This window comes from Thermothielavioides terrestris, chromosome 4 (genome assembly GCF_000226115.1).
Source record: "Thermothielavioides terrestris NRRL 8126 chromosome 4, complete sequence".
Lineage (NCBI taxonomy): Eukaryota > Fungi > Ascomycota > Sordariomycetes > Sordariales > Chaetomiaceae > Thermothielavioides > Thermothielavioides terrestris.
Genome location: NC_016460.1, coordinates 3,664,013 through 3,687,202, shown reverse-complemented (window position 1 = coordinate 3,687,202; position 23,190 = coordinate 3,664,013). Strand labels below are relative to the sequence as shown.

The 23,190-nt window shown below is 58.3% G+C and overlaps 9 protein-coding genes across 9 annotated transcripts; 4 read left to right on the top strand and 5 right to left on the bottom strand.

Moving 5' to 3' along the window:
• Positions 1 to 937: 937 nt before the first annotated feature.
• On the top strand, positions 938 to 3,229 carry THITE_2146540 (glycoside hydrolase family 13 protein; the record flags this gene model as incomplete). Its single annotated transcript, XM_003655863.1, has 6 exons — positions 938 to 1,107; positions 1,281 to 1,382; positions 1,442 to 1,543; positions 1,668 to 1,919; positions 1,988 to 2,376; positions 2,496 to 3,229. 6 exons carry the CDS (start codon positions 938 to 940, stop codon positions 3,227 to 3,229), a joined length of 1,749 nt encoding a protein of 582 aa, XP_003655911.1.
• Positions 3,230 to 3,542: 313 nt separating this feature from the next.
• Positions 3,543 to 5,657, top strand: THITE_2120192 (uncharacterized protein). The gene is made up of 4 exons (XM_003655862.1): positions 3,543 to 3,789; positions 3,934 to 4,420; positions 4,482 to 5,233; positions 5,297 to 5,657. Exons 1-4 carry the CDS (start codon positions 3,673 to 3,675, stop codon positions 5,513 to 5,515), a joined length of 1,575 nt encoding a protein of 524 aa, XP_003655910.1. The 5' UTR covers positions 3,543 to 3,672; the 3' UTR covers positions 5,516 to 5,657.
• Positions 5,658 to 5,844: 187 nt separating this feature from the next.
• THITE_134760 (uncharacterized protein) lies at positions 5,845 to 6,928 on the bottom strand (the record flags this gene model as incomplete). Its single annotated transcript, XM_003655861.1, has 2 exons — positions 5,845 to 6,465; positions 6,601 to 6,928. 2 exons carry the CDS (start codon positions 6,926 to 6,928, stop codon positions 6,263 to 6,265), a joined length of 531 nt encoding a protein of 176 aa, XP_003655909.1. The 3' UTR covers positions 5,845 to 6,262.
• Positions 6,929 to 7,617: 689 nt separating this feature from the next.
• Positions 7,618 to 8,746, bottom strand: THITE_2096832 (60S ribosomal protein L34). The gene is made up of 3 exons (XM_003655860.1): positions 8,675 to 8,746; positions 8,451 to 8,574; positions 7,618 to 8,165 (listed from the first exon to the last, which is right to left on the bottom strand). The coding sequence occupies exons 1-3, from the start codon at positions 8,710 to 8,712 to the stop codon at positions 7,977 to 7,979; spliced, it is 351 nt and encodes a 116-aa protein (XP_003655908.1). The 5' UTR covers positions 8,713 to 8,746; the 3' UTR covers positions 7,618 to 7,976.
• A 327-nt stretch (positions 8,747 to 9,073) lies between these two features.
• Positions 9,074 to 10,152, bottom strand: THITE_2120190 (uncharacterized protein). Its single transcript, XM_003655859.1, has 3 exons — positions 9,649 to 10,152; positions 9,515 to 9,578; positions 9,074 to 9,447 (listed from the first exon to the last, which is right to left on the bottom strand). The coding sequence occupies exons 1-3, from the start codon at positions 9,745 to 9,747 to the stop codon at positions 9,227 to 9,229; spliced, it is 384 nt and encodes a 127-aa protein (XP_003655907.1). The 5' UTR covers positions 9,748 to 10,152; the 3' UTR covers positions 9,074 to 9,226.
• A 7-nt stretch (positions 10,153 to 10,159) lies between these two features.
• THITE_134757 (uncharacterized protein) lies at positions 10,160 to 13,194 on the top strand. Its single transcript, XM_003655858.1, has one exon. It carries the CDS (start codon positions 10,496 to 10,498, stop codon positions 11,924 to 11,926), a length of 1,431 nt encoding a protein of 476 aa, XP_003655906.1. The 5' UTR covers positions 10,160 to 10,495; the 3' UTR covers positions 11,927 to 13,194.
• Positions 13,195 to 13,978: 784 nt separating this feature from the next.
• On the bottom strand, positions 13,979 to 16,463 carry THITE_2120184 (uncharacterized protein). The gene is made up of 6 exons (XM_003655857.1): positions 16,064 to 16,463; positions 15,838 to 15,987; positions 15,425 to 15,760; positions 15,201 to 15,365; positions 14,265 to 15,143; positions 13,979 to 14,192 (listed from the first exon to the last, which is right to left on the bottom strand). The coding sequence occupies exons 1-6, from the start codon at positions 16,076 to 16,078 to the stop codon at positions 14,172 to 14,174; spliced, it is 1,566 nt and encodes a 521-aa protein (XP_003655905.1). The 5' UTR covers positions 16,079 to 16,463; the 3' UTR covers positions 13,979 to 14,171.
• A 3,895-nt stretch (positions 16,464 to 20,358) lies between these two features.
• THITE_2120180 (uncharacterized protein) lies at positions 20,359 to 22,116 on the bottom strand. The gene is made up of 4 exons (XM_003655856.1): positions 21,751 to 22,116; positions 21,422 to 21,551; positions 21,251 to 21,328; positions 20,359 to 21,091 (listed from the first exon to the last, which is right to left on the bottom strand). Exons 1-4 carry the CDS (start codon positions 21,772 to 21,774, stop codon positions 20,538 to 20,540), a joined length of 786 nt encoding a protein of 261 aa, XP_003655904.1. The 5' UTR covers positions 21,775 to 22,116; the 3' UTR covers positions 20,359 to 20,537.
• A 420-nt stretch (positions 22,117 to 22,536) lies between these two features.
• Positions 22,537 to 23,181, top strand: THITE_2080723 (mitochondrial 54S ribosomal protein YmL23; the record flags this gene model as incomplete). Its single annotated transcript, XM_003655855.1, has 2 exons — positions 22,537 to 22,557; positions 22,643 to 23,181. 2 exons carry the CDS (start codon positions 22,537 to 22,539, stop codon positions 23,171 to 23,173), a joined length of 552 nt encoding a protein of 183 aa, XP_003655903.1. The 3' UTR covers positions 23,174 to 23,181.
• Positions 23,182 to 23,190: the final 9 nt, after the last annotated feature.

The following is a 23,190-nucleotide window of genomic DNA, read 5'->3' as shown; positions in this document are numbered from 1 at the left end:
TCGAGTGTTCCGGTTCATAGGCTCCACGCCGTCGCCGTTGTTGACTTGGATGTTGAGGTGGAGCGTCCGGTTGGGCCGCATCTTGGGACACTCCCGAGACCGAGGATTACGGATAGCATGGGAAAGCGAATATGGTAGCTCGGACATGAAGCAGCCGGGCTCCAAACTGGTACGCCAACGCTGGGCATATACACAAGGAGCGCTGAGATACCGTCTCGTGATGGTCTACCCTCCAGAACCGGCACTAAGGTGAGTCCTGCGCCTGGGCACGGATGGAATCCCAAGCTCGATGTCCGAGCGAAAGAGATTCCGCGATCTCTGACTCGGTCTTATGTACGATTCTCCTCGCCATTCATGAGTGGCAGCTTGAGTCGGTGGCGGCTGGCCGTGCACGGCGTTCCGCTTTCCGGATTTGCAGGCTTCGTTGCGAACATCCCCTTGAATTCTGATCAATGACGGATCCGGCGCCTCCGAGAAGAGGATGCGTGGGGTGGCAGCCCAACGTACCGAGGTGCATTGTTTCTGGTTTCTCCAGTCGATGAGTGCTAGCTTCTCGTATATCCCGCGGATCCATTGGCTGCTGGTGCTCCATCGGGATCTTGCCCGAGTGGACTTCGGCCATCCATGTACATGCAGCGTATTCTTGGTTGCCGCCTTACCTGCACCTCCTCCTTGTTTAGACTGTACCGAACTCCTTAGCTCTGCATGCGAGGAACCTGGTCTCGCGGCGGTTCCGGTTGCTGCCCGACGTAAAACAAAATCATGGTGTCCTCCCAGGTTACTACAGAGGACCGCCACGCAACACCATCCAACACTCGATGAGTAGTTCAGACATTGTCCAGTTCCAGTCACCGGTTTCTGTACCTTTTACTCTTCCCGTTTTGCCCGAGACGTCATCTCTCTCTCGTTTCTCGGCGGGCAATATTCCTTGCCAACCATGGCGGACGGATCGAGAGACGCCTGGTGGAAGGACGCCATCTGCTACCAGATCTATCCCGCGTCTTTCATGGATTCGAACGGAGACGGTCTTGGAGACATCCCTGGGATTCTGAGCAAGATTGACTACTTGAAAGACCTTGGCATCGATGTCGTCTGGGTCTCGCCCATGTAAAACCACCTTGCTCAAAGTAGCCTTCTTCACGCCTGAAATGTGAACTGCTAACTCTCTGCTTCGACCCAGGTTCAATAGTCCTCAGGTGAGCTGATTGTTGGCGCCGGGATGAAGAGCTACACTGCGCATCCAGTCAAGGCTGTATTTGGTATCGGGACTGATGTGCGAGCAAGGTCGACATGGGGTACGACATCTCAGATTATGAGAAGGTCTACCCGCCCTACGGCACGGTCAAGGACATGGAGGATCTCATAGAAGCTTGCCACCAGAGGTGATGTGCTTATCTCACAGAGACAGTCTCGCTGCCATCTAGGCTAACAGCTACCCCAGAGGCATGAAAATAATCCTGGACCTCGTCATCAACCACACGTCAGACCAGCATGCCTGGTTCAAGGAATCGAGGTCTTCAAAAGACAACCCGAAGCGGGACTGGTGAGCCCGAGTTTTTTTTTTTTTTTTTTTTTTTTTTTTTTTTTTTTTTTTTTTTTTTTTTTTTTTTTTTTTTTTTTTTTTTTTTTCCCTGTGATCAAGTAACCATGACTTGACAGTTCTATAGGTACATCTGGCGGCCTCCGCGGTATGCCGAGGACGGCACACGCTTGCCGCCCACCAACTGGAGAAGCTACTTCTCCGGATCGACATGGGAGTTTGACGAGCACACGGGTGAGTACTACCTCCACCTGTTCGCCAAGGAGCAGCCCGACTTGAATTGGGAGAACGAGGAAACGCGAAACGCAATCTATGACAGCGCCATGCGTTTCTGGCTTGACAAGGGCGTGGATGGCTTTCGCGTGGACTGCGTGAATATGTCAGTGGCTTCGTACTCGCATCTTCTCGGCCACCTTGCTCATTCTCCCACGATTTTCTCCTTTTAAGGTACTCTAAAGGGGTCGAGTTCAAGGACGCTCCTATCGTTGACCCCCGGTTCTACGAACAGCCGGCATGGCTGTACTACGCCAACGGTCCGAGAATCCACGAATTCCTGCGGGAGATGAATGAGAAGGTTCTCAACCACTACGGCGCCGTGACCGTCGGCGAGCTCCCGCACACGCCTGACCCGAACAAGGTGCTCCAGTACGTCAGAGCGAGCGAGAAGCAGCTGAGCATGGTATTCCAGTTCGACATCGTCGACATCGGCCAGGGCCGCGAGCACAAATACCACTTTCAGGAGTGGAAACTGCCGCTGCTCAAGGGTATTGTGGCCAAGTGGCAGCAGTTCATCGAAGGCACCGACGGGTGGACCACCGTCTTCTGCGAGAATCACGGTAAGCACATCTAGCACACGCTGCCAACCCGACGGGGTCTCCCCACGGCAAAAGTCTACCGATATACCCCTATCTAACCACCCGCCCCGCTCGAAACGGGACGACACCGGCACCAACAGACCAAGGACGCTCCGTCTCGCGCTACACGTCCGACGCGCCGGGCGACCGGGCGCGCTGCGCCAAGCTGCTCAGCCTGATGCTGTGCGCGCTGACCGGCACGCTGTTCCTGTACCAGGGCCAGGAGATCGGCATGGTCAACGTGCCGCGCGCGTGGCCGATCGAGTACTACCGCGACATCGAGTCGGTCAACTTCTACCGCGCCATGGCGGCCCGCACGCGCGGCGACCCGGCCGAGCTCGACTACGTCATGCGCAGCCTGCAGATCCTCGGCCGGGACAACGCCCGGCTGCCGATGCAGTGGAGCGCCGCGGCGCATGCCGGGTTTACCGAGTGCGAGGCCGGGCCGTGGATGAGGGTGCATGATCTGTATCGCGAGATCAACGTCGAGAGGCAGGTCAGCGAGGGGGAGGGGTCCGTCTTGGGGTTCTGGAAGAGAATGATTCGGTTCAGAAAGGAGCATGCGGACGTGCTGGTGCACGGCGCGTTTGAGGCGTTTGCGATGGAGGATGAGAGCACGTTTGTATTTGGGAAGAGGGCAGGCGGGAAGCGAGCGGCTGTAGTGCTCAACTTCACCGGTGATGAACAGGCGGTTGCGCTACCGGAGTATGGGGGCTTGGAGTTTAAGGTTGGGAACTATGATGACGCGGCGGAACTGGAGCGGAGAGCCGAAGAGAGAGGCGGAACAAGGACGTTGAGGCCCTGGGAGGGGAGGCTCTATTTGGCGTCGTGCTAGGAAGCCATCCCGCTTCTCTCCTAGAATCAGCAATAGAGATCTTTCAACACCCCTCTCTACACAGTAAGCGCGCTAATCATGGTGCCTAGGACGCTGCATGCAAAAAACGTGGACAGATGCACAAGTTTCAATGGTGGTGCAAGAGCGCAGAATAGGGGCAAACGGGATCATCCGTTATCCATGCACCCAGATCCAGATCCCTGCCTCTTCAGCTGCTAAGTGGGTGCCAAGCTTGGGCTACAGCGGGCCCCAACTGGCACGGCAGCCACAGCTCCCCCACCGCCAACTGCTGGAGCTCCCCTTCCCCTGGGCTGCCGAAAACCTAAGTTGGCAAAGCTCCCACAACCTCCCCATCACCTCAATCCATCCTCCACCGACATTTCCGCACTCTGCCTGCTCGACAGTCCGCAATTGGGCTGTAAGGAGGAGTTGCTGCCGCCAAGATGTCGAAGCCGCAGAGCGCCAACGGCAGTGAGTCCGAGTTCGAGTTCATCGAAACTCCCAAGGCGCCCACGCCGACTTTTGAGAAGGTCGAGGACTGTGGAGTTCGGACGACCTCGGTACGTTTTGTCTCCTTCCTGTGATATGTGTGTGAGGGCTCGGACGACGCCTCCGCCCTCCTACAGGCTCCTCCCCTTTCTTTTTGTGAAAGCGCTGTCATGCAACCTGCGCCAATATGACCCGCACTGACACACCGTCTGCAGTACCCGACCATCAAGAATGCGCCGCTGCCCGCTGAGGGTCCTGGCTCCGAGAGCTTCTCCAACCTCCTGCTCTTCGGCATCCTCGGCGGCGTGCCCCTCTACCTGTCATGGAAGCTTGGCGGAGGCTTGAAGACGGCCATTTTCCTGGCCCTCTTCACCACCCTTCCCCTGCTTGCGGCCTTTTGGATCGTCGCCTCGACCATCTCGCCACGCAAGAACGAGAAAGCGAGGCTGCCCGGCCGCCCCGTCGAGCACTATCTCACCTTCAAGAAGCCGGCCGACCAGGCCAAGTACTATGGCCGGAACAAGATCCCCATGGAGACCTTCCACGAGATGTACTTTGACGGGGACGTCGACTTCAACGGCGACGCCCTTGAGGTGCTGGAGTACCGCCACGACTGGGCCAGCTTCCGCTTCACCTTCAGCCTGATCAAGTTCTTCCTGACGGGCTTTATTCCAGAAGCTCTCATGCACACCCGATCTCAGGGTGAGTTTGACTGCATCCCGCCGCGCCGCGCTCACCGTTACAAAGTCCTGACTTGAACCAGACGAGGAGCAGGTGCGTGACCATTACGACCGCGGTGACGACTTCTACGGCTGGTTCCTCGGCCCGCGCATGATCTACACCTCGGGCATCATCGGGGATATCAACCGCGAGGAGACCCTGGAGGAGCTCCAGGACAACAAGCTCGCCGCGGTCTGCGAGAAGATCGCCCTTAAGGAGGGCGAGCGGCTGCTCGATATCGGCTGTGGCTGGGGAACTCTGGCCCGCTTCGCCAGCGTCAACTACGGCGCCAAGGTTACCGGTATCACCCTTGGCCGCAACCAGACCGCCTGGGGCAATGGCGCGCTGCGCAGGGCTGGTGTGCCCGAGGAGCAGAGCAAGATCCTTTGCATGGACTATCGCGACATTCCCGTTCCTGAGGGCGGCTACAACAAGATCACCTGCCTTGAGATGGCCGAGCACGTTGGTGTTCGCCACTTCCACGGCTTCCTTAGGCAGGTCTACGACATGCTGGATGACGACGGCATCTTCTTCCTCCAAATTGCCGGTCTGCGCAAGAGCTGGCAGTACGAGGACCTCGTCTGGGGTCTCTTCATGAACAAGTACATCTTCCCGGGTGCCGACGCATCGACTCCGCTCGGCTGGTTCATTGATAGGCTGGAGGGCGCCGGCTTCGAGGTCAAGAGCTGCGACACAATCGGCGTGCACTACTCGGCTACCCTTTGGCGGTGGTACCGCAACTGGATGGCCAACCGCGAGAAGGTCGAGGCCAAGTACGGCAAGAGATGGTTCCGCGTACGTTGCCTCTGTCCCGTTGTCCCTCGAACGCTTCTCGAACTTGCTGACACCGTAGGACAGATCTGGGAGTACTTCCTTGCCTACTCCACTATCATCTCCCGCCAAGGCAGCGCCTCCTGCTACCAGCTTGTGCTCCACAAGAACCTCAACGCCTTCCACCGCGTCGAGGGTATCCCGAAGCAGTATGGCCTCAGCGGCGCTACCGCTGCCACCAAGGCTGATATGAAGGCGTGGGTTGAGGCCAACGCTGCTGAGTTCCCCAGCGTCCCTGCGCAGTAAATCTGCTTGGACGGCATGGGCTCGGTGGATCTGTGCCGAGGCGTACTTGTCGGCCTTACCACCTGAAAACTGGAGTTGAAAAGGTGATAGGTTCCGGTCGTTTGTGGAATGGCACGTGGCGCGGCGCGATGGAATCTGTTAATAGATCTAGAAGGGTTACCCATGGTAGTTTTTCAGGGAGGCCAATGAGCCTGGAGATCATCTGACCGGAGGGTCTACCTGGTGCAGGATTCAAAGAGGGGAGCGTGGAGGGAGAATTAGAGTAAACGGCAGTAATGAGGGGATGCTGCGTGGCGAGAGTCACGCTGCTCGTGAGCTAGTTGATGAGTGTGATATACACAAACGCCGGGTTCGCAAGAGGTGGAAAACCCAGGGTCTCCGTAGGATGCCGTGGCCCATTCTCTTCCAGATATCGCCGCTCCACTTCACGCTCGCTATCCACAGACTGAAATGGAAGAGCATACTACGAGCAAGCCATCATAGGCTTTTCCCGCAGTTCCCGAGCACTAAGGTTCTCGGTTACTTGAGAGAAAGCTGGTAGGCTCCTTTCCGGATAGATGATGCCATCGTACAGCTTCCGGTCCGCTTAAACCACGCTTTCGCCCAAAACATCCTCACACCGGTCCCCTGAGAAAGCTCGCCAGCAGACTCCTCCGGTTGTTCTTTACATTTCTCCATTCCGTGGCCTCTCGGCCCTTCAGACCCTGCATATACAACGCCCGGAAGAGCGAGAGAAGCCAGAGCGGGCTATTCAGCACCCTCCTTCCACCCAATGGGTATCAGTGCGGCGGCGACATCGTCCACGCCGCGCTCCGTCGCCAACAAGTTGTACTGCGACGCGGCATTCCTCGTGTCCAGCACCTCGACTCTCATGCCGAGATCGCTAATCGCTTGCCTCGTGGCGGGACTGAGCGGTCTGATCTCGGGTCCCAGACCGAGTATCAACAGATCTGTCCATGCCCCGGCGGGCAACCACCTCGCTGTCAGCACTTCCCGACACTCATGCCATATTCAACCAACAGAAACGAAAACAACAAGAGTGGGAATGAAAGAGGAAAAGGAAAAAAAGAAGGAAAAAGACGTACCCGGCCTCGGCCAAAGCAACCCCAACAGCGCAAACGCCTCTTTCCCGACCTCCCACTGGCCCTTATCATTCAGAAGCCGCCTCCGCCTCCTCCTCCCTCCGCCCTTCCCATCCTCCTCCATCATCCCCCCCGCCGCCGCCGCGGCGGAGCTAGCAGCGGGACCAGCCTCCCAGGGCCGCCACGCGAAGGCCTCGCCGCCGACGAGCAGCGCGCCGCAGCCGCCGGCGGCGGCGATGCGCAGGCCCCCGCCCGCGCCGAGCGCGAAGCCGTCCTCGAGGCAGGCCTCCACGACGGTGGCCGGCGCCGGCGCCGACGCCAGCACGTCCATGCGGCCGAAGTCGGTCGGCGGCGGCTCGTCGGGGACTTCCTCGCGGTTGTGGGCGAGCGGCTTGCGCCGCGGGGCCGGCGGCGTGGTGTGCATCGCGGCGGCGGGGGCGGAGGCGGGGGAGATGTTGTTGTTGCCGCTGCTGCTGCGGAAGGGGGGAGGTCGGAAAGCACGGGTTGGGGGTGGTGTCGTTGATATTTGCGACCTCGGGCCTGGTAGTTGTGAGGAGAAGGCTCTAGCTGAGGCAGCGCGGAGGGCGCGGCTGCCGGCGAGCGAGAGACGAAGGACTGGTGATGGGGTCGCCATCGTGGCGGCGGTATTGAAACCGGAATAAATGGATGGCTACCTCCTCGAGTGTCTCATGCGCTTCGAAATCGGGCTTTCCAGAGGATAATTATATTCTCCAAGAACTCGAAAATACCTGGTGTCGTGTTGTTGTGCTGGTCGCCTTCGCAGACTGTGCAATAAGCTGCAGCTTGACCAAAATTTGGCCGAGCTCGACGTCATTGCAGGGGTTGAAAAGGTTTGAGGTCAGCAGCTTCCATTCAGGGGTGCGAAAATGCGGACAACCAGCCAAGCACATCAACACGCAAGGGTTTTGGAACCATTTTGACCACCAGGCTGCCGTAACAACGGAAAAGCTGCGGCTGCTGCTACTGTTGAGGCACTAGCAAAACCGGATTCTTTACACTCGGGAAACGAGTCGCTTGTCAAAACGCTGGTGGACGGAGGCCACGCTACCTTCGTCAACATCACCCGTAATCCGGCATTGAGGCGTGACTGCCTGAATTGCTCGCTCGTGACCGTAACCGGTTGCCATCCGGCGCTCAGAACCCCCGTAGCCGTACTTTCCACAGCATCCCAGCCCATGAAACACGGCCTGAAGTCCACTTCCATTGAAAAGTTCATTCCGGCGTAGAAAGCAGCCCTATGAATCAGAGACAGCCAACCCTGGCTGTGTGTGCGCCTGCATGGCATGCAGCCCGTTTCCCAAGTGAACACCGAAGCAATGAGACCGTCAACCTGCGCCCCGAACCAAAACCAAGTGCATTTATTTCTTCTTCTCGGCCTGGCTCTGCTCCTTCAGCACCTTCTTAACGATCTTCTGCTCCTCGATGAGGAACGCCCGGATAATCCGGTCCCGGACACAGTTGCCGCATCTTGAGCCGCCGTAGGCACGCTGGACGGTCTTCTTGGGCTTCGAAATCTGGGCGTATTCGCGAGGGCGGAGAGCGGGGATCTGCACAAGGAAGCGTCGTGTCAGCATGTCGCCGTCCGTGACTCTTCTCCATCCCACACCGGTCGCTCCCATGTTCCAGCCGGCGTCCAGAAGCGCGACATGCCACAAGAGCCAAGTTGACATGGTCGGGTCGAGATAAATTGGCACGGAGAGAGTGGAGGCGCTTCTGGATGCTGACAGCGCTCTGATATTCGAAATCGGGTCGTCGATCGTTCGGTTGCGTTCGGTCCTCCGCCCACCCTTCCTTCCCCATTATCCCATGTGCATAAACGCAAGGCCACTTACACCAGGGAGCTTGATGCCGCAGTCGCCGCACTTCGGGGCAGTGCCGCGCTTCTTGATGTGAAGCACCCGCAGCGCGCCGCCAGGGGTCTTGACAACCCGCGTCAGGTTTGACGTGGTGTTGTAGCTGCAGGGAAACCAGTTAGCGCAGGGTCCTCTGGCTCCCTCCCCTAAGCTTTCGGTTTCTCCGTCTCCCATCAATTCGACGGAAAATAGGGAGCACTCACGGGTTGCGGCGACGGTACGTGACTCGTGAAGGGGCCATTTCTGCGGTGTTGTAGTCGCTGGCGTGATGGTTTCCGTCGACTCGATCACGGTGTGCAAGGTGATATGATTTTGGAGGACCAGTTTCGAAATTTCTTGTGGGCGCACAATGCAAGCCCCACTGCCCCAATCGGAATGGCAGAGCCCCTGGCACTTGGCGCAGCGCTTCGCCGGCTGGCGGGTTGGCGACTAAGAAAGCAGAGCCACATTGTGGCTTGTGAGTCCGCTAAGTAACCCCCAGATCGGCACCATTTCCTCCATACTGTGCATTCCCGACTCAGCACAGATCAGCCCAGACTCTCCATGTGAAGTGGATGTGCGCAGTTACCTAATGGCACTCCTAAACAGGCAACGCAGGCGACAACAGTGTTGTTCCGCCGATTCAGTTATCAAAGAAAACGCTCTTATGTCTTGATCCTGCCCAAAACAGTTGCTCTTTGTTCCGACTCCGAACTCCTGATAATCAAAATAACCAGTTCTGCTCCGTCCTTCGCCTACATAGCTATGGTTGCATATCAGGAGATCCGAGACCGTTTAACCTTCGGATCTGGGTCGGCCCAGTCTGGGTCATCACGGGCACGCCATGCCTTGATGCCCTTGGGGTTTGCCTTTTGGCTGGCACCAGCCTGAGCGAAGACCCCGTCAGAGTGGAGGCCAACAAGAGCTTCCCGGAAGCTTGCGACTTCCTTGTTGGCTCTGTCAACGGACTGCATGTATGCGGCAAAGGCAGCCTGGGCTGGGGGGCTTGTCAGTTGGCCGCAGCGGTCCGAGTCGATCCAACCTAACCACCCGGCAAGACTTACGCGATGGCTGTTTGGTGGTCAAGGGCGCCAACATGCGCTGAAGCGCTGAGCGAAGATGCCGTAGCTGCATGACGGGGTCAGAAAACAAAGACGGGGCGGAGGCAGCAGCGAATCGATTGCCCTCGCAAACTTGCCTGAACATGCACCTGGTTCAAACGGTCGAGCATCTCTTCAAGCTTTTCCTCTTGCTGCAGACCGTCCTTGGCTGGGTCTGCTGGCTTGTTGTCTGCCATCCTGCGTCTGCAGCCTGGGAAACTGCAAGCAAGAGACGGAGATCCCGAGATGACACGCGGCTGCAGTTCCTGAGATCGCGTTGTTGGGGGTCTAGACAATGAGGGTGTGGCAGATCTCGATGCAAATGGGATCTCGAGGACCAGTGTGTGATCAAGGTGCAGCCAACGAACGACAAGATAGGCAGGGATTGGTGTTTGCGATAGGTGTGATCTGCGATTGGGTCCCGCCGCCCCAAAAAGTTGGTCAGGCCGTTGTGCAGCCGCAAGCAATAGGAGCGCGCCAAAACCTTGGAGTGGCTGAAGGCAAGCTGCCTTGTGCGGGTGACCGGGAGCTCGGGCCAACAGCTGCTGGGACTTTTCGGTTGGACCTGGAACTTGAGCTGGCTGGGCAGCAAACAACAGCAGGAGGGAAAGCACTTTCACTCGCAGCCCAGGCAGCCTCCATCAACAAATCAACCAACGTGAGCGATTGCAGACAAGTGCAGGTTAGCCACCGGCGCTTTTCAAATCCATTTCGCAGCGGGACGCAGCACCTCTATATTTTTTTCTGCAGGTTGTGGCGACTGCCGGATTTGATTTTCACGGGCAGGTTAAAAAACTATCTGCACCAGTCGGTAGGCGATCGCGCGCACACGCGCCTCTCGGCTCCAGGCCCCCAGCCCCAGGGCGCCTTTCCCCTCTACGAACAACTTTTATCGCGCAGCACAGTGTTTCCCACTGGCTGTTCCGTGCCACATCACCAATCAACATGGACCCTCCCTCTGGTGCTACCGGAGCAGCTTCGCAGACCCAGTCACGCTCGCGCAAGCGCCAGCGCAGTGCCCGCGCGTCCGAGGCCGGAAACGCTGCGACGTCAGGCCCGCTCACCCCCGTCGCGCAGGCGCCCCAAGGCTGGGGTGCCGCCACCGTTACCAACAGCCACGGCCAGGCCGTGCGCGCGCCCGTCGACACCGTGCCCACCCAACAACCTCCCTCCTTCCCGTCGCAGCAGCTCGACAGATCGCATCAGGTCGCCGAGCCCGACGGATTGATGAACGGCTACACCGCCGCTCCCCCGCAGCACACCCAGTATCCCGATCCGCAGCCGACCCTCGCGCCCGCTCCCCAGCCCGACACCTCCGGCCTCAGCAGCCTGAGTGCCCTCGCCGGCGACCATCACCAACACCACCAACACGCGCAACCCGGCCAGCCGCACCATCAAGCCCAGCAGCAGCAGCAACGCGGCGCTGCTAGTAAGGCCGAGCGCATCATCTTCCAGCACCAGTACGGTCCCGGCCACCCCGCCGGCAACTCGTCACCCACCTCCGTGGCGAACTCATCGTCCGCCGCGACCGGCTACAACCTGCCGGCGTGGCCAGTCCCCGACGCCAGCCCTGCGTCGCAACAGCAACCGTCCGCCCCTTCGTCCTCCATGCCTCCGCAGTCGCCCGCCCTGGGCAGCGCCGCCGGCTTAGCCCCCCCGCCCGAGGGAATCTACCGCTCGTTCGAGGATCTGCTTGCGTCCGTGCAGCGCACGGCCAAGGAGCAGGGCTACAGCATCGTCAAGCTACGCGCGAGCAACTACCGCGAAGGCAAGCCGACGCGCTACGATCTCGTGTGTGACCGTGGCGGCGTCAAGTACAGCAGCACAGCCAAGAAACGCAACCCCAGCACGCGTAAGGTCGACTGCCCGTGGCGCGCCAAAGCAGTCTGCGAGGTCAACCTCGGCCATCAATGGCGCTTCGCCGTGCAGGAGGCACGCCATAACCACGAGGCGCGCATCCCCGCTGCCGTCCCGGGGCAGGAGAACACGCCCGTGGCGCAGAGCCTTCGGAGCATCATCAACAAGGTCGACCGCATGGCCCACGAAATGGCCCAAGGGATCAACCGGCTGGAGGGGGCCCTCTCGGCCCGTCTGGATAACATCGAGAAGCGGCTCGAGGCCCTGGAAGGCGGACGGCCGGCGATGCTTGGCGGCAACGGCGTGCCGTCCATGGGTGCCACCAGCATGCCGCCTGCCAATATGGGCGGCGGCGGGCTCGGTAACGGCTCGCTGCCCAATGGCGGCATGCAGCCGCTCGTAGATGGCCGGCTGAGCGGCGTCGAGGGCCGGCTCGGCCAGATGGAGCCGCGCAGTTTGGACGGTCTGCAGATGATGGACGACGACACGAGGGGTCTGTCCATGATGGTCAACTCATAATTCGAGCCTCCGGAACTTGGTCCATCGGCTCAGATTTGCGATCCTGGTTTGGAACGAGAATGGGTTTCCAGCGACCTGGCGACGGAAGAAAGTGAGGCGTGTTTCAGGGAGTTTCGCGAGCATCGCGAACTTGATACGGAAATTTGCGAATTTGGTCACATCGGAGTGACTTTCCGGTTATTTACTCGCTTGACTTTCCCTGATCTATTTTCTTTCCCTCGTCAACGGGGGATGAAGCAGGAAGTCACAGCAAGAACGGTCGCCTTGAATGGAACAAGAAGAAGAAGGAAAAAAAATCTCGGGAATCCTATATGGAAGGAACCACTGATACGGGATGGGAAGGGACATGGGAACAACTGGAACACAGGGCTGGTTTACTACTTCGGCCTCACTTGGTGGATGGGGCACAACCTTCCAGGTTTCTTCTCGCTTTGCTTTTCTTTCCCCTTTTTTTGCCCCAGGGATCTATTTTCTTTACTGTTGTATATGTAACCGGACACTTTCCGTGGCGTTTTGGGATCGGGGACAGTGCGCAAGTGTGTAGATACTCTCTCTGGTTCAGGCCACGCTTTGTTTCCGGCCGAGTTTGCGTTTTGCTTTGCTTGGCTTTTTTCCCTTTTTTTTCCCCTTTCCCCCCTTCTCACTATCTGCTCTTTACTCTCGTTCTTCCCTGGTCTTGGTTTCGACCGCGTTGACCAATGCAGGGAACGTGGCAGCTGGAGCCGGCCAGCAAAATGGAATCGGGATGGGAGGAACTGGGCGCCAGCGTGGGCTGACTCGGCGTTTGACTTTTTGGGGAGAGATGCGCCAATCACTTGCTCTCTCTCTCTCTGTCTCTCTGCCTTGGGTGTGTACTCGGTTCACTTACCGCTTCTCCTTTGGGTTCGGAGGAATACCCTTACTTACTTAGCTACCTACCTACTTACCTTACCCTTCCCTGACGTCAGTGGGCGGTTGTGGCTGCGTTGCCTCAACCTCTTGTGTCTACAGGGTCAGCTTTGCTTTGGCAGTTTCCTCCCTGGGGGGCCGTCATACGAGGCGGCGGGTGGGTTATCTGGAGAGTCGGCTTGTTTCTTTTCCCTTTCTCGAAGGGTCCTGGGGAAGGAAGGAAAGGGGCGGCGGCGGCACAGATGAATGACGCTTGCCTGCCGGCCTGCTTCTCTTGCTGTGTGTATATGACACCAAAAAACACAGAAAATCTGTACGATGGCTGCCTGCCCTTGACTGTGGTGTACATACCATACCGTAACAGAGTCTGTTGACGTTCGATATCCTTCCCGGAAGTGGCCCTCTCTGGTGTGTTTCGTTTCTTCTTCCATTCCATCCATTGTGTTTCGTTAGAAATGGCGTGCTCCCCTTGCGTTCCTGAGAACTGTCTGGCTGGAAAGATTCCTCATCACGGGAAAGAACCCGTCTTCGATCCTGTAGTTCCCTCACGGCCATCTCCTAGCGTTATCCCCTGGGAGACGTCAAGTGGAATTTGGCTGCAAAGGCTCACTTAGCGAAAGCGGGCGTAGATTCCGGCGTCGCCGTGTGGGAATGCACATATTCGATCTGGAACGCATATTAGACCCTAGGTCTCGAGCAGAACGTAGGATCTGCGGTATGGGAGGGATTTGATTCATATCATGGCCCCTATGAAGGGTCATAGACCCCTCCTGGGTCAGTTTAAGTAGCACTAACCAGAAAAGTTCTATCTAAAGTCTTCCTCGCTCTTTTGGAATCCTCCCAACACCACCGTGCGACGAGGAACGAAACAGAACGGAGACAGAAAACGGCAGTCATCATGCTTCGACAAAAAAAAAAAAAAGGAAGAAAAAGAAAAAGAAAACAGAAAGCGGAAATGCAGATGTAGTACATATATTATAGTGGCAAGTCCCTCATTCCTCTGGGGAAATCAGCCGCGACACAGCCTTGGGCGTGGGCGAGCCGAATCAAACACATTTCCCGTGATGCCAACGCCGCTTCTCTGTGGGTGTCCGGATGGTATGCAAAAAAGACAATATGCAAAAAAAGGTAGGAAGCTGGACGTCGTCCCGGAACGGGCTAACTGGAAGTAACCTCAGGAGGTGGAGCGACATGCCATCGCGGGGGGATGGATAAAAAGTCATGAGCATATATACGATGAGGTGGTGTTGTGGGCGTCCATCATTACTTCGTAGCCAAAAGCATGCCGCTGGTGTGTCGGCCGGTTTGGGGGGGGTGGGGTATAAAACAGTAAGCGCATCTCGCCTGCGGGCGTCGTTCATACTTCTTGAATCCAGACCTAGGGGAGGAAGACTACTGTCAGTGTGCCGTTCCAGTTCGAGCGTAGCGTTTCGTCCGCGAAGAAACTCACCTCCATCTTCCCCGTGTCGGACCTCTGCTTCCTCGCGGCCTGCTTGACCGACATCATGACCATGTCGAGATCATCCTGGTCGCCCATTGTGATCATCTCGCCCTCGGGCGAGTCGTCGTCCTTGACCTTGATCTTGAACCGCCGACGCAGGCCAAACTTTTCTTGGATCCGATCCACGAGATCGGGGAACTCGATCGCGGGGCCGACCACAATGTAGCGCACGTCACCGGCATGTACCTTGACGCGGACGGTGCGGAGAACGTCTCGCCTTGAGGAACCCCTCCTCGACCCGCCGGACATGACAGAACCCGGGCCCTGCCGGCGGTTCGAGACTATCTCGAATTCGCCCTCGTCGAACGACGCGTCGTCGTCGTAGTCGCTGCCTTCTTCGTCTTCCTCCTCGATGTATCGGTCTCGTGTCCGGCCGCCACCGCCTCTCTGCGACCTGCTGCTTCGGGATCCGCCGACTCCGTACATGTCGTAGACATCATCCGGGTAGGCGTCCTCCTCCTCATCTCTCCTTCTCCTCGGGGGCTCGCGTTGAGAGAAGCCGCGTGACGGAGCGGCGGCCGAGGCGGAACGAGCAGGCCGCGGTCGTGGCCCGTCCTCGGGCGACGTCCTCTCGTAGCGCTCATTCGACCTCACTCTGTCGAGATTGAGCCTACTCGGGATCGGCTTGGGCCCGTTGCGCACGGACGCGCCGCGGCTCATCTGCGTTGATTTGTCGTTCTCGGGGGGCGGGGTAGGCGGGAAGACGTTGCGGTTGGCCGGCGGCTCGGATTGTTGCCTTCTGCTCTGGAGGCCAGGCTTGACGAGGTTGGTGGCGGCGAAGGAAAGGGATTCGGCTGGCCTGTCGTCCTTGGCCTCAACAGCAGCCAGCTTCTCAAGAGTTAGCAATGGCGAATTTGAGACAAACCGGCCATGATCCCAACTCACCCCTTTGTTCAACTCGGTACCGGCGAAGCCCGTGAAGGCATTGCTGCGGTCTGACGCAGCAACCAGTCGCGCCTTTCCGAGATAGTCTTTCTGTTGCAGATTCCGCACCTTTGCCTCGTTTGGTCGGTAGACGACGCCGACGGGGATGGAAAAGACGGTGTAGCCCTGCGAAAGCGTCAGCCAACCACGGACCGAAAATCAAAGGGGAAAAAAACAGGGCGCACCTTGGCTTCGTCCCGGATCGCGTCGTCGATCACATTGTGGTCCTCGACCACCTTCTCCTTGACGGCGTACTGTAGATCCTGCATACCGGCGTCCATCTGCTCGAGGTAGATGTAGCACAGACCGCGGTTGAACAAGACCTCGCACGAGTACAGCTTGAACAGCAGGCCCAGCTGCGAATAGTCGATCAAGGTGTTCCCGCGCAGGTAGAGGAGCGTGTCGTTGAAGTTCGCGAGAGCCTCCTCGAAGTCGCCGAGCAGGAAGTTCGACACGCCTTGCTGGAAGTACGCCACGGCCAGGTACTGGTCAAGCTTGATCGCGCGCTGATAGCACTCGACCTACACCAAATCGAACGTCAGCACGCCAACTCTCGTAAGGTTGACAGGAGAACCCCGGGGGTGTATGTGACGCTTACCGCCTGCTCGTGCTGACCGAGCGTCGCGTTGATGACGCCCATGTTGAACAGGATCTTGGACGTGTCTGAAATCTTGTCGAAGGTCTTCAGCGCCTCGTCGAATTCATTGTTGTCGTAGTACTTGAGGGCCTCGACCCAAGTCTCGATTTCCTGTGCCGGCGCGTGTAAGTCGCCGGATCTGCAAAAGGGTTGGTGGCCAGTGGAGTGGGTGGGGATCACTCCTCACCTGTTTTAACGACATGCTTCCTCCAGTGCGCTGCGGTTGCGAAAGCTGTCAAAGCCAGGCAAGTTCGTGCGGCCTTTGGAAAAACAAAATCGCAGAAGTAAGTCGTTCCCGTACGGCCGCAACCGGCCCAGCTGCGGAGCGATGCGGCGCTTGCGTTGAGGGGTTGGGTGCCCTGGCTTTTAAGCTTCAGAACCTAAGCGGGAAAGGAATTGGATCCCTGCCCGGGGGTCCAGTGCGCTCCACGGGTAGCCGTGGCAGGGGTCTGACGGCGCTAGCTTAGCCTGGGCGGGCGGCAGCGAGGTGGCTGGCTGTCCGAGTCAGCGACAGGCTTGCCCAGAAATTTCCCCGCTGTCTGGAGGCTCCAATTGCCTTCGCCTCTCGCAGCCGAGCAGTGTCCGTCAAAACCAAAATAGACCGAGCAGGGCGAGCGGACGGCCAAGTTGCCCAAAAAGGTCGTCGAGAACGGAATTAACTAGTGGCACCTTGGCATGCAAGTGCACTTGACCACTGTCCTGCAGCTGCCGTCCCTCGCGAGCTCGTCTGCGTCTGCGTCCTGAATTTGGGGTCGGCGTCGGCGAAGCCCTCCACGATGATCCTCTCACTTTAGCGGTAGCGAGTGCAGCTCCTGCTGGGTTTCTGCGTATAGGGATCGAGTCCGTCTCTTCGGTTTACCCTTGTCGAATCGGGGCGAGGCAGGCTGGTGAGAGGCGACGGCTGACTGCCCCCTGAGATAAGGAATATGGCTTAACTATTAGCGGCTGGGTTGGCCGTAGGATGGTGTATCTTCTAAGGGGTCTTCTCTGGTGGTAGAAACTTGGAAGGAGTGGCCAAAGGTCGGTTCTGAAGGAGCTTGAACGCGGGGTTGAGTTGAGATATGTGGGAATAGGAGGAAAAAAAGAAGGTCAGAACCAGGTGAGATGGTAACCGCCTGCAGACCCGCACTCTGCCCAACAAGCGAGGACTCGACTTTTGGGCCTGGTTTGGAGATGGCTGACTGGGAAAGAAGATCATGCAGGTCCACTGCAGTTGTCGGGCCCGTGAAAGGGGGGTGTTTTCAAGAAGGCCGTTGTGACAGCCGGACAAGGGGCTTCCCTTGCTCACTGGAAGAGGTGCGACTCTGCTAGGGGCCCAGCCACAAGCAAAACCCGAGACTTCTCTAAAAAGCGGGGCAGTCAGGAAGGGGTCACTCGGGGGGTGAGGATTGGGTGTGTGAGCGGTAGGTTGGGCTGCGATGCGAGCATTCGCACATCCTCAAAGATGCGATATGTCTCTCAGGATTGCGGACAAGAAACGCAGCCTCCGTCTGCGATCGAATGTTTTCAGGGTGGCGGTCGAACCACTTGCATCAAGTATCGAGCTAGTGTTCTGGAAGATCTCCGAGGCAGCTCGGCACAGACGCCGAGGGATGGCGCAAGGATCGGACGGGCCCCTTGTCGAGGGCTGCCGGATCGACACGAGACGGAACGTCACTGCAGCCGCTCTGGCCTCCCCAGCGGCCAGAGCCGCCGCGCGCACGCTAGACGGCCCAGTCAGTTAGGTAACTTAACGGTTGTCTCTCTCATGCATCCGTCCCGAACCCCAACAACTGAGGCTGGTGTCACGATGAAGGTACTTAAGTGAATAGGGAAACCAAGTCGGCAGGTCGGTGGGCAGCGCGCGCTGTCCGCTCTCCTTTCCCAAAGGGTTTCGAGCCATCCCGCATGAGCTTGAATCCCCTCGTCCGAGTGGATACGACTCTTGGCGTGGCGGTAGGCCACGAGCGAGACTTCGGGCCTGGGGAGGGTCAATGCGAAGCAATTGCTTGTCACAGCGACCATGGAACCCTTGCGAATCAAAGGCCTGCCTTCTTCATGCACCAAGCGTTCCAAGACTTCCGGCCGGCCTCTGATTGGGCCCCAGGGCGCCCCGCGGGTTTTAGCCCCTGCGTCCCAGGGCGGCTACAGCGTATTTCCAGATCAACCTCAAGTCACGATCCAGTCTGTCGTGTCACCGTGTCACCGTGCTCGATTGTGGAAATGTGGCTGGCTCCAGCGTCCAAGCCCCCCCATACATTTCGACCTCGCTCTGATATGGATGGTTACCTAACTGGCAGCGCGCCTGCTGGCGGCTCAGGCCTTTCCTGGCGCTTCCATGGGCTGTGGACGGGCCTGTCCGGATTACCAACAGACAGGCGGACATCGAGTCTGCGAGGGCGTGAGTAACCACACTTTGCCGCCGCCTGCGTGCGGAATCGCGCAGTCACAGACCGATCGATGTCTGCTGGTCGAACCGCCCAGTCCGAAAGCGACCACGAGACCTGCCAGTTCACGCTAGTTAGTTGGCCGAACGGGCGGCCCAACTGTTCGCCGGACACGCGTCCCACGACTTTGGTTCGCTGCCATGTGGGAATACTGCATGCAATACGCAGTAGCTCAACGTTAGCACGGACGCTAGCTAAAAATGGGCGCATTCCGGTGACGGTGACGGGTTCGGCGTGATCGCAACGGAGAAACGGGCTCTTCCGCTTTGGTCAAGTCCCTAAGTTCTCTTGACGCTCGGCATACCACTCCCACTCCCGTTCAGTAAAAGTAAGATATGCAACATACCCAGGTATCTAGGTAATGTTGATAACCTGCCTACACTACAGTAACGTGTAACTGGGCCACTGGTAGTGGATGCTTTTGGATCTCTTCGCGTGGGTCCGGCAATCCCAGAAATATTTGTCCGAAACTCGCTTCATCCAACGTCACGACCTCCCCTGTCGTTTCTTCGTCTGTGCCGGCCCCGGACCTTTGGATGATGGCAAGGCGAGGAAGCTTAGATTGCGTTGGAGCAGGAACTCCGGGCCTTGCCCTGTTGGCACACACTACCGCAGTATGCAGGGCGGGAGACTAAGTAGGGTCGTGGTTATAGAGGTCCCGCCAAGACTAATTTCGGAGGTTGCCGCTTACAAGTATTTACAATCGCCACGGGGTAAGCGGGGCCGCGACGACTTAGAGCAACATCGACAATGCACAATCGCGAAGACGCGTAGCAACAACTTTACTAAACCTTAACCAAATCGAAAAAAAAGAAAACGAAGTTAACCCGTACCCTAACCTTGACCCTCACCCTAACCTTAACCCGAATCCTAACCAGCGGGGGGCTGGCGTCGCCCCCCGCACCCCCGGCGAACTAACCCGTAGCTAACCCGTGGCGATAGTGTAAACCCTTTGGCGGTCTTAGCGGGGTATTGACGCTGTAAAAACATTGCCGACAATTGGCCGAAATTAGTCTTGGCGGGACCTCTATAACCTCCAGCCTAAGTAGATGCAAGGCCGTCAAGCCCGGATCCGGCTCCGGCGGGTGGACGAGGCCCGGCCGCGCCTAAACTCCCCGATGACCACCGTCAACCGTCAACAATCAATATTTGTTCGCCTCCACAAGTATCGTGTCGCCCCAACCTTCGGTGTAGGTATCGATCCGATATCTCCCCTTCTAACCACTGCCTGCAGTAGAGACCGCCACCTGTCGGGGAGCAAAATGACAGGGAGGAAGCATACCATCTCAGCAACAATGCAATTGCAAGCCCCTACCGCGCAAGACTGTGGTAGCCTTAACGGGACGTGGGGAGCTCGTCAGCTCGTCCCGTCTCATCCTCCGGCCCAGCTGGTCTCTGGTCGACATACTCCCGCGGTGCTCTCGGAAACGCATTGCTTGGGTGGGGGGAAGGGGGTGGGGGGGGGGGGGGGGGGGGCTGCCCAAAAGAACGTTTGTTCCCCTGCATGATCTTCGTCCAAGCGGCCGAGCTGACCGGTCCGGTTGACGGCCAGTTCCTCGGAGTTATCGAAAAGCAACGAACTACTACCACAGCAGGCTGGTAGACAGTATCGAAGGGGAAAGACCGAGGTCGTCTCTCCGAATCCTTTCTAGTGTAGTTGTGCGTCCGTCAGTGGGACGGGCGCTTCTCGGGTACCTGCATGTACCCTCGAAACAAGCTGCATGGCGCACTTCCGAGCGGCGATCCTGGGACACCAGGCAAGGTGGGGGTTGCTTCCTGCGCACCCGGCGCTTAGTGTACTGTTTGACGACTTAGCTTGGTCCGTTGCTACTGAGCGGAGAGGAAGCAGTGATAACTGTGGTGTAGACTCTGCAATAAGGACCATTGTTTACCATGGTAATACCACACTACCTTCTTGGTATAAAGTCAAAGACCGGATGAGGATTGAGCACGGAACAGGGGCAAAAACATACAACACAGGGGATTCCCCAGTCGTCACCGACTTGGGTACTAGTGTAATCTTGCGATCAGTAGCACTAATTGGGCACGGGAATTGAGCTTAACACCGCCGTGCCAAAAATATGGCGTCGTTCGGTTCTGGCCTCGACTGACAACACCTGGAACCCCTTTCTTCCCGCCCCCAGGCCTACACAGGCCGCGGCTAAGAACGGGCAGTTCCGTTGGTTGACTCGCCAGCAAGGTCATGACACACAAACCTTCGCCTGACGTCCCCTATCACAACATGCCCTTGGACACCTCATCCTTCCGCTCCTCCCAAAGCGTCTTTCCCGTGCAAGAGCACACCGTTTTGTCATTATCCCACACCCCCGCACTCCGCGCGATGACGCCGACGACAGTGTCCTCGTCGTTCCTCAACGGAGCGCCGTCGCTCTCGTCCTGCCGCGAGACAGCGAGGGCGTGGCCAATGACCTCCCACACCTGGAACGGACGATTGAGAAACGCGCTGCCGTACCCGTTCGGCCCGACCTCCACCGTCCCCAGGAACCCCCGGGGGCGGCCGCCTTCTTTGCCTGGGGCCGACCAGACCGGCCCCGCGGACGACGCGCCGTCCGTGAGGTTTCCGTACTCCCGGATGGTGGCACGGTACGTGCCAGGGGGCACTCCGCGGACCGTCAGGTCGACCACGGTCTCTTCTGCGCTCACCTGCACCATCCTCACCAGACCCCTGACCAGCCGCGGGTTCACCCAGCTCTCGCCCGGTGTGCCGGCAGGCGTCACTTCTACGTCTGAGCGGTGATAATATGTCTCGAGGATGCTAACCGCAGCACCTGGGAGGCGAGGTTAAAAAAACGAGGACGAATCAGCATCCAGCCGCGGAAATATTCAGGAGCGGCGCTGGCAAGGGGCTCAGCCAAGCGTCATCGCGATCCCGTAGAAAAAGGGGAAAAACAGGAACAGGTAGGTGGTTATGTTATGACTTCACTTACTGTTTGAGGCCCCTGACCCTCGTAAGATGGCATCTCTCCCAGTGGCCTGAATAGCCTGGACAATGGCCGATGGTGCCGCTACACCCCCCGCGCGCCCAAAGTTTCACCGTCAGCAGGACCGCAGTGCTGACTGCGTTTTGGATCATGGCGGCGCAGCTGGGTAGTACGAACCGGTTCCTTCCACGGAGACCAACTGGTCCTTGACGTTCGCCTCAACCTTGGTGATTCCGGGCAGCTTTTGCAGGGCTTTCGTGATGTCCTGCGCGCAACCGTCGCAGGTCATGGGCACCGCGAAGAGAGTCTGTTTCAGGTTTCATCAGCCCGAGTTTCCCGTTTTCCTTGCGTGGGTGGCGCCAAGCACGAAAAAGACGACCGCCCAAGGGTCATGAAACAGCAAAGGGGGTTCGTTCAGCCAGGCACAGGTAGGACAAAATAGGGCGCCGCCCAAATGGATAGATAATGGGCGAATCCGAGTTACTCCAAGGAGACCATAAACTCACCTGAAAGGGGGTTGTCACAGCCATGCTGCTGCTTTTCTTCTTTTCAGGGGGAGCGGTTTGGAGTTGTATTTGGGCCCTTCTTTGCCACCCCAGGGAGTATGCGCCAGCAGATGCGATGAAAGCCAAGCCAAAAATGCAGATGACAGAACGCTTGTTAATGCGGCTGTGATTCATCAAGGAAGCCAAGATCGAACGAGGCGGGGACTGGGCTTGTGAACGGAGAGAGGGATCACCGTGGTGCGCAGCTCTGAGTGTGTCTTATATTTATTCTCGAATTAGAATGGAAGAGGATGGACCGCAACTAGAGGCCCAGATATGAGAAATACCCGCAGTTCTGACCAATAACTACTGTACATTCAACAGCTTGCTTTGAAATACGGATGGGGTGCTGGAACTCAAGCTCGCTTCCGCTGAGCGGCTTTACTCACGTCAGTTAACGTTATCGCGGGGCAGCTGGCAATTGGTGCGGGGCAGATGGCGGCGGCCGAAATCCACTGGAGACCGAGCCAAGATTCTCGGCAGACAAGGGCCCTGGGATGCGGCGCTCTCTGAAAGGTGTGGCTTGTGCGAGAGGCGCACCGGCCAATTTTTCCCAACCCGCCGGATCTGGCTCCATCAAGCATCGCGACACTGCACTAGATCTCGGCCCAGCTCGCGTCCGCCAATTGCCCGCCACAATACGTGATACCCTGCGTTTCCGTCGATGAGGGACTAGTTCCCAGGGGAATTACTCATCCCCAACCCTTCCAGCCGACTTCCCAACGCCCTCCCACGCAAACCGTCACCATGTCACAGACAATCGGAGCTGTGCGTACTCTTCATCATCCTGTCATATATGGCCGCATGGAATTCCTCCGCCTGCTTGCTAACAGCAACTGCACCCCTCCCGCAGACAAGACTAGCCTACTCGAGGGTGTGGCACCACATCTCGGCCTCGGAGCCGCACCCGACGCTCAGCACGGTCAAGTCGCCGCCGGAGGCGGTCACGCCGCCGTCGCTGGGGCGGCTGGCGTCGCGCATCGCCACGCTGCTGATGGGCAAGCACAAGCCGATCTGGGACCCGTCGACCGACTGCGGCGACTACGTGGTGGTGACCAACTGCGCGGCGCTGTACACGACGGGCAAGAAGAAGTGGCGCAAGACGTACTACCGGCACAACACGCGGCCGGGCTCGCTGCGCACCATCACCATGGACGTGCTGATGGAGAAGTTCGGCGGCGCCGAGGTGCTGCGCAAGGCCGTCAGCGGCATGCTGCCGAAGAACCGCCTGCGCGACAAGCGCCTGGCCAGGCTGAAGGCCTTCGAGGGCGACGCCCACCCGTACAAGCAGAATCTGATCCGCTTCGGCGGGAAGGTGGTCGGCACGCCCGGGTGGGAGGAGATGGCCAAGGCTATCAGGGAGGCGGATATGAAGAGGATATGAAAAAGTGCGGTCCATCA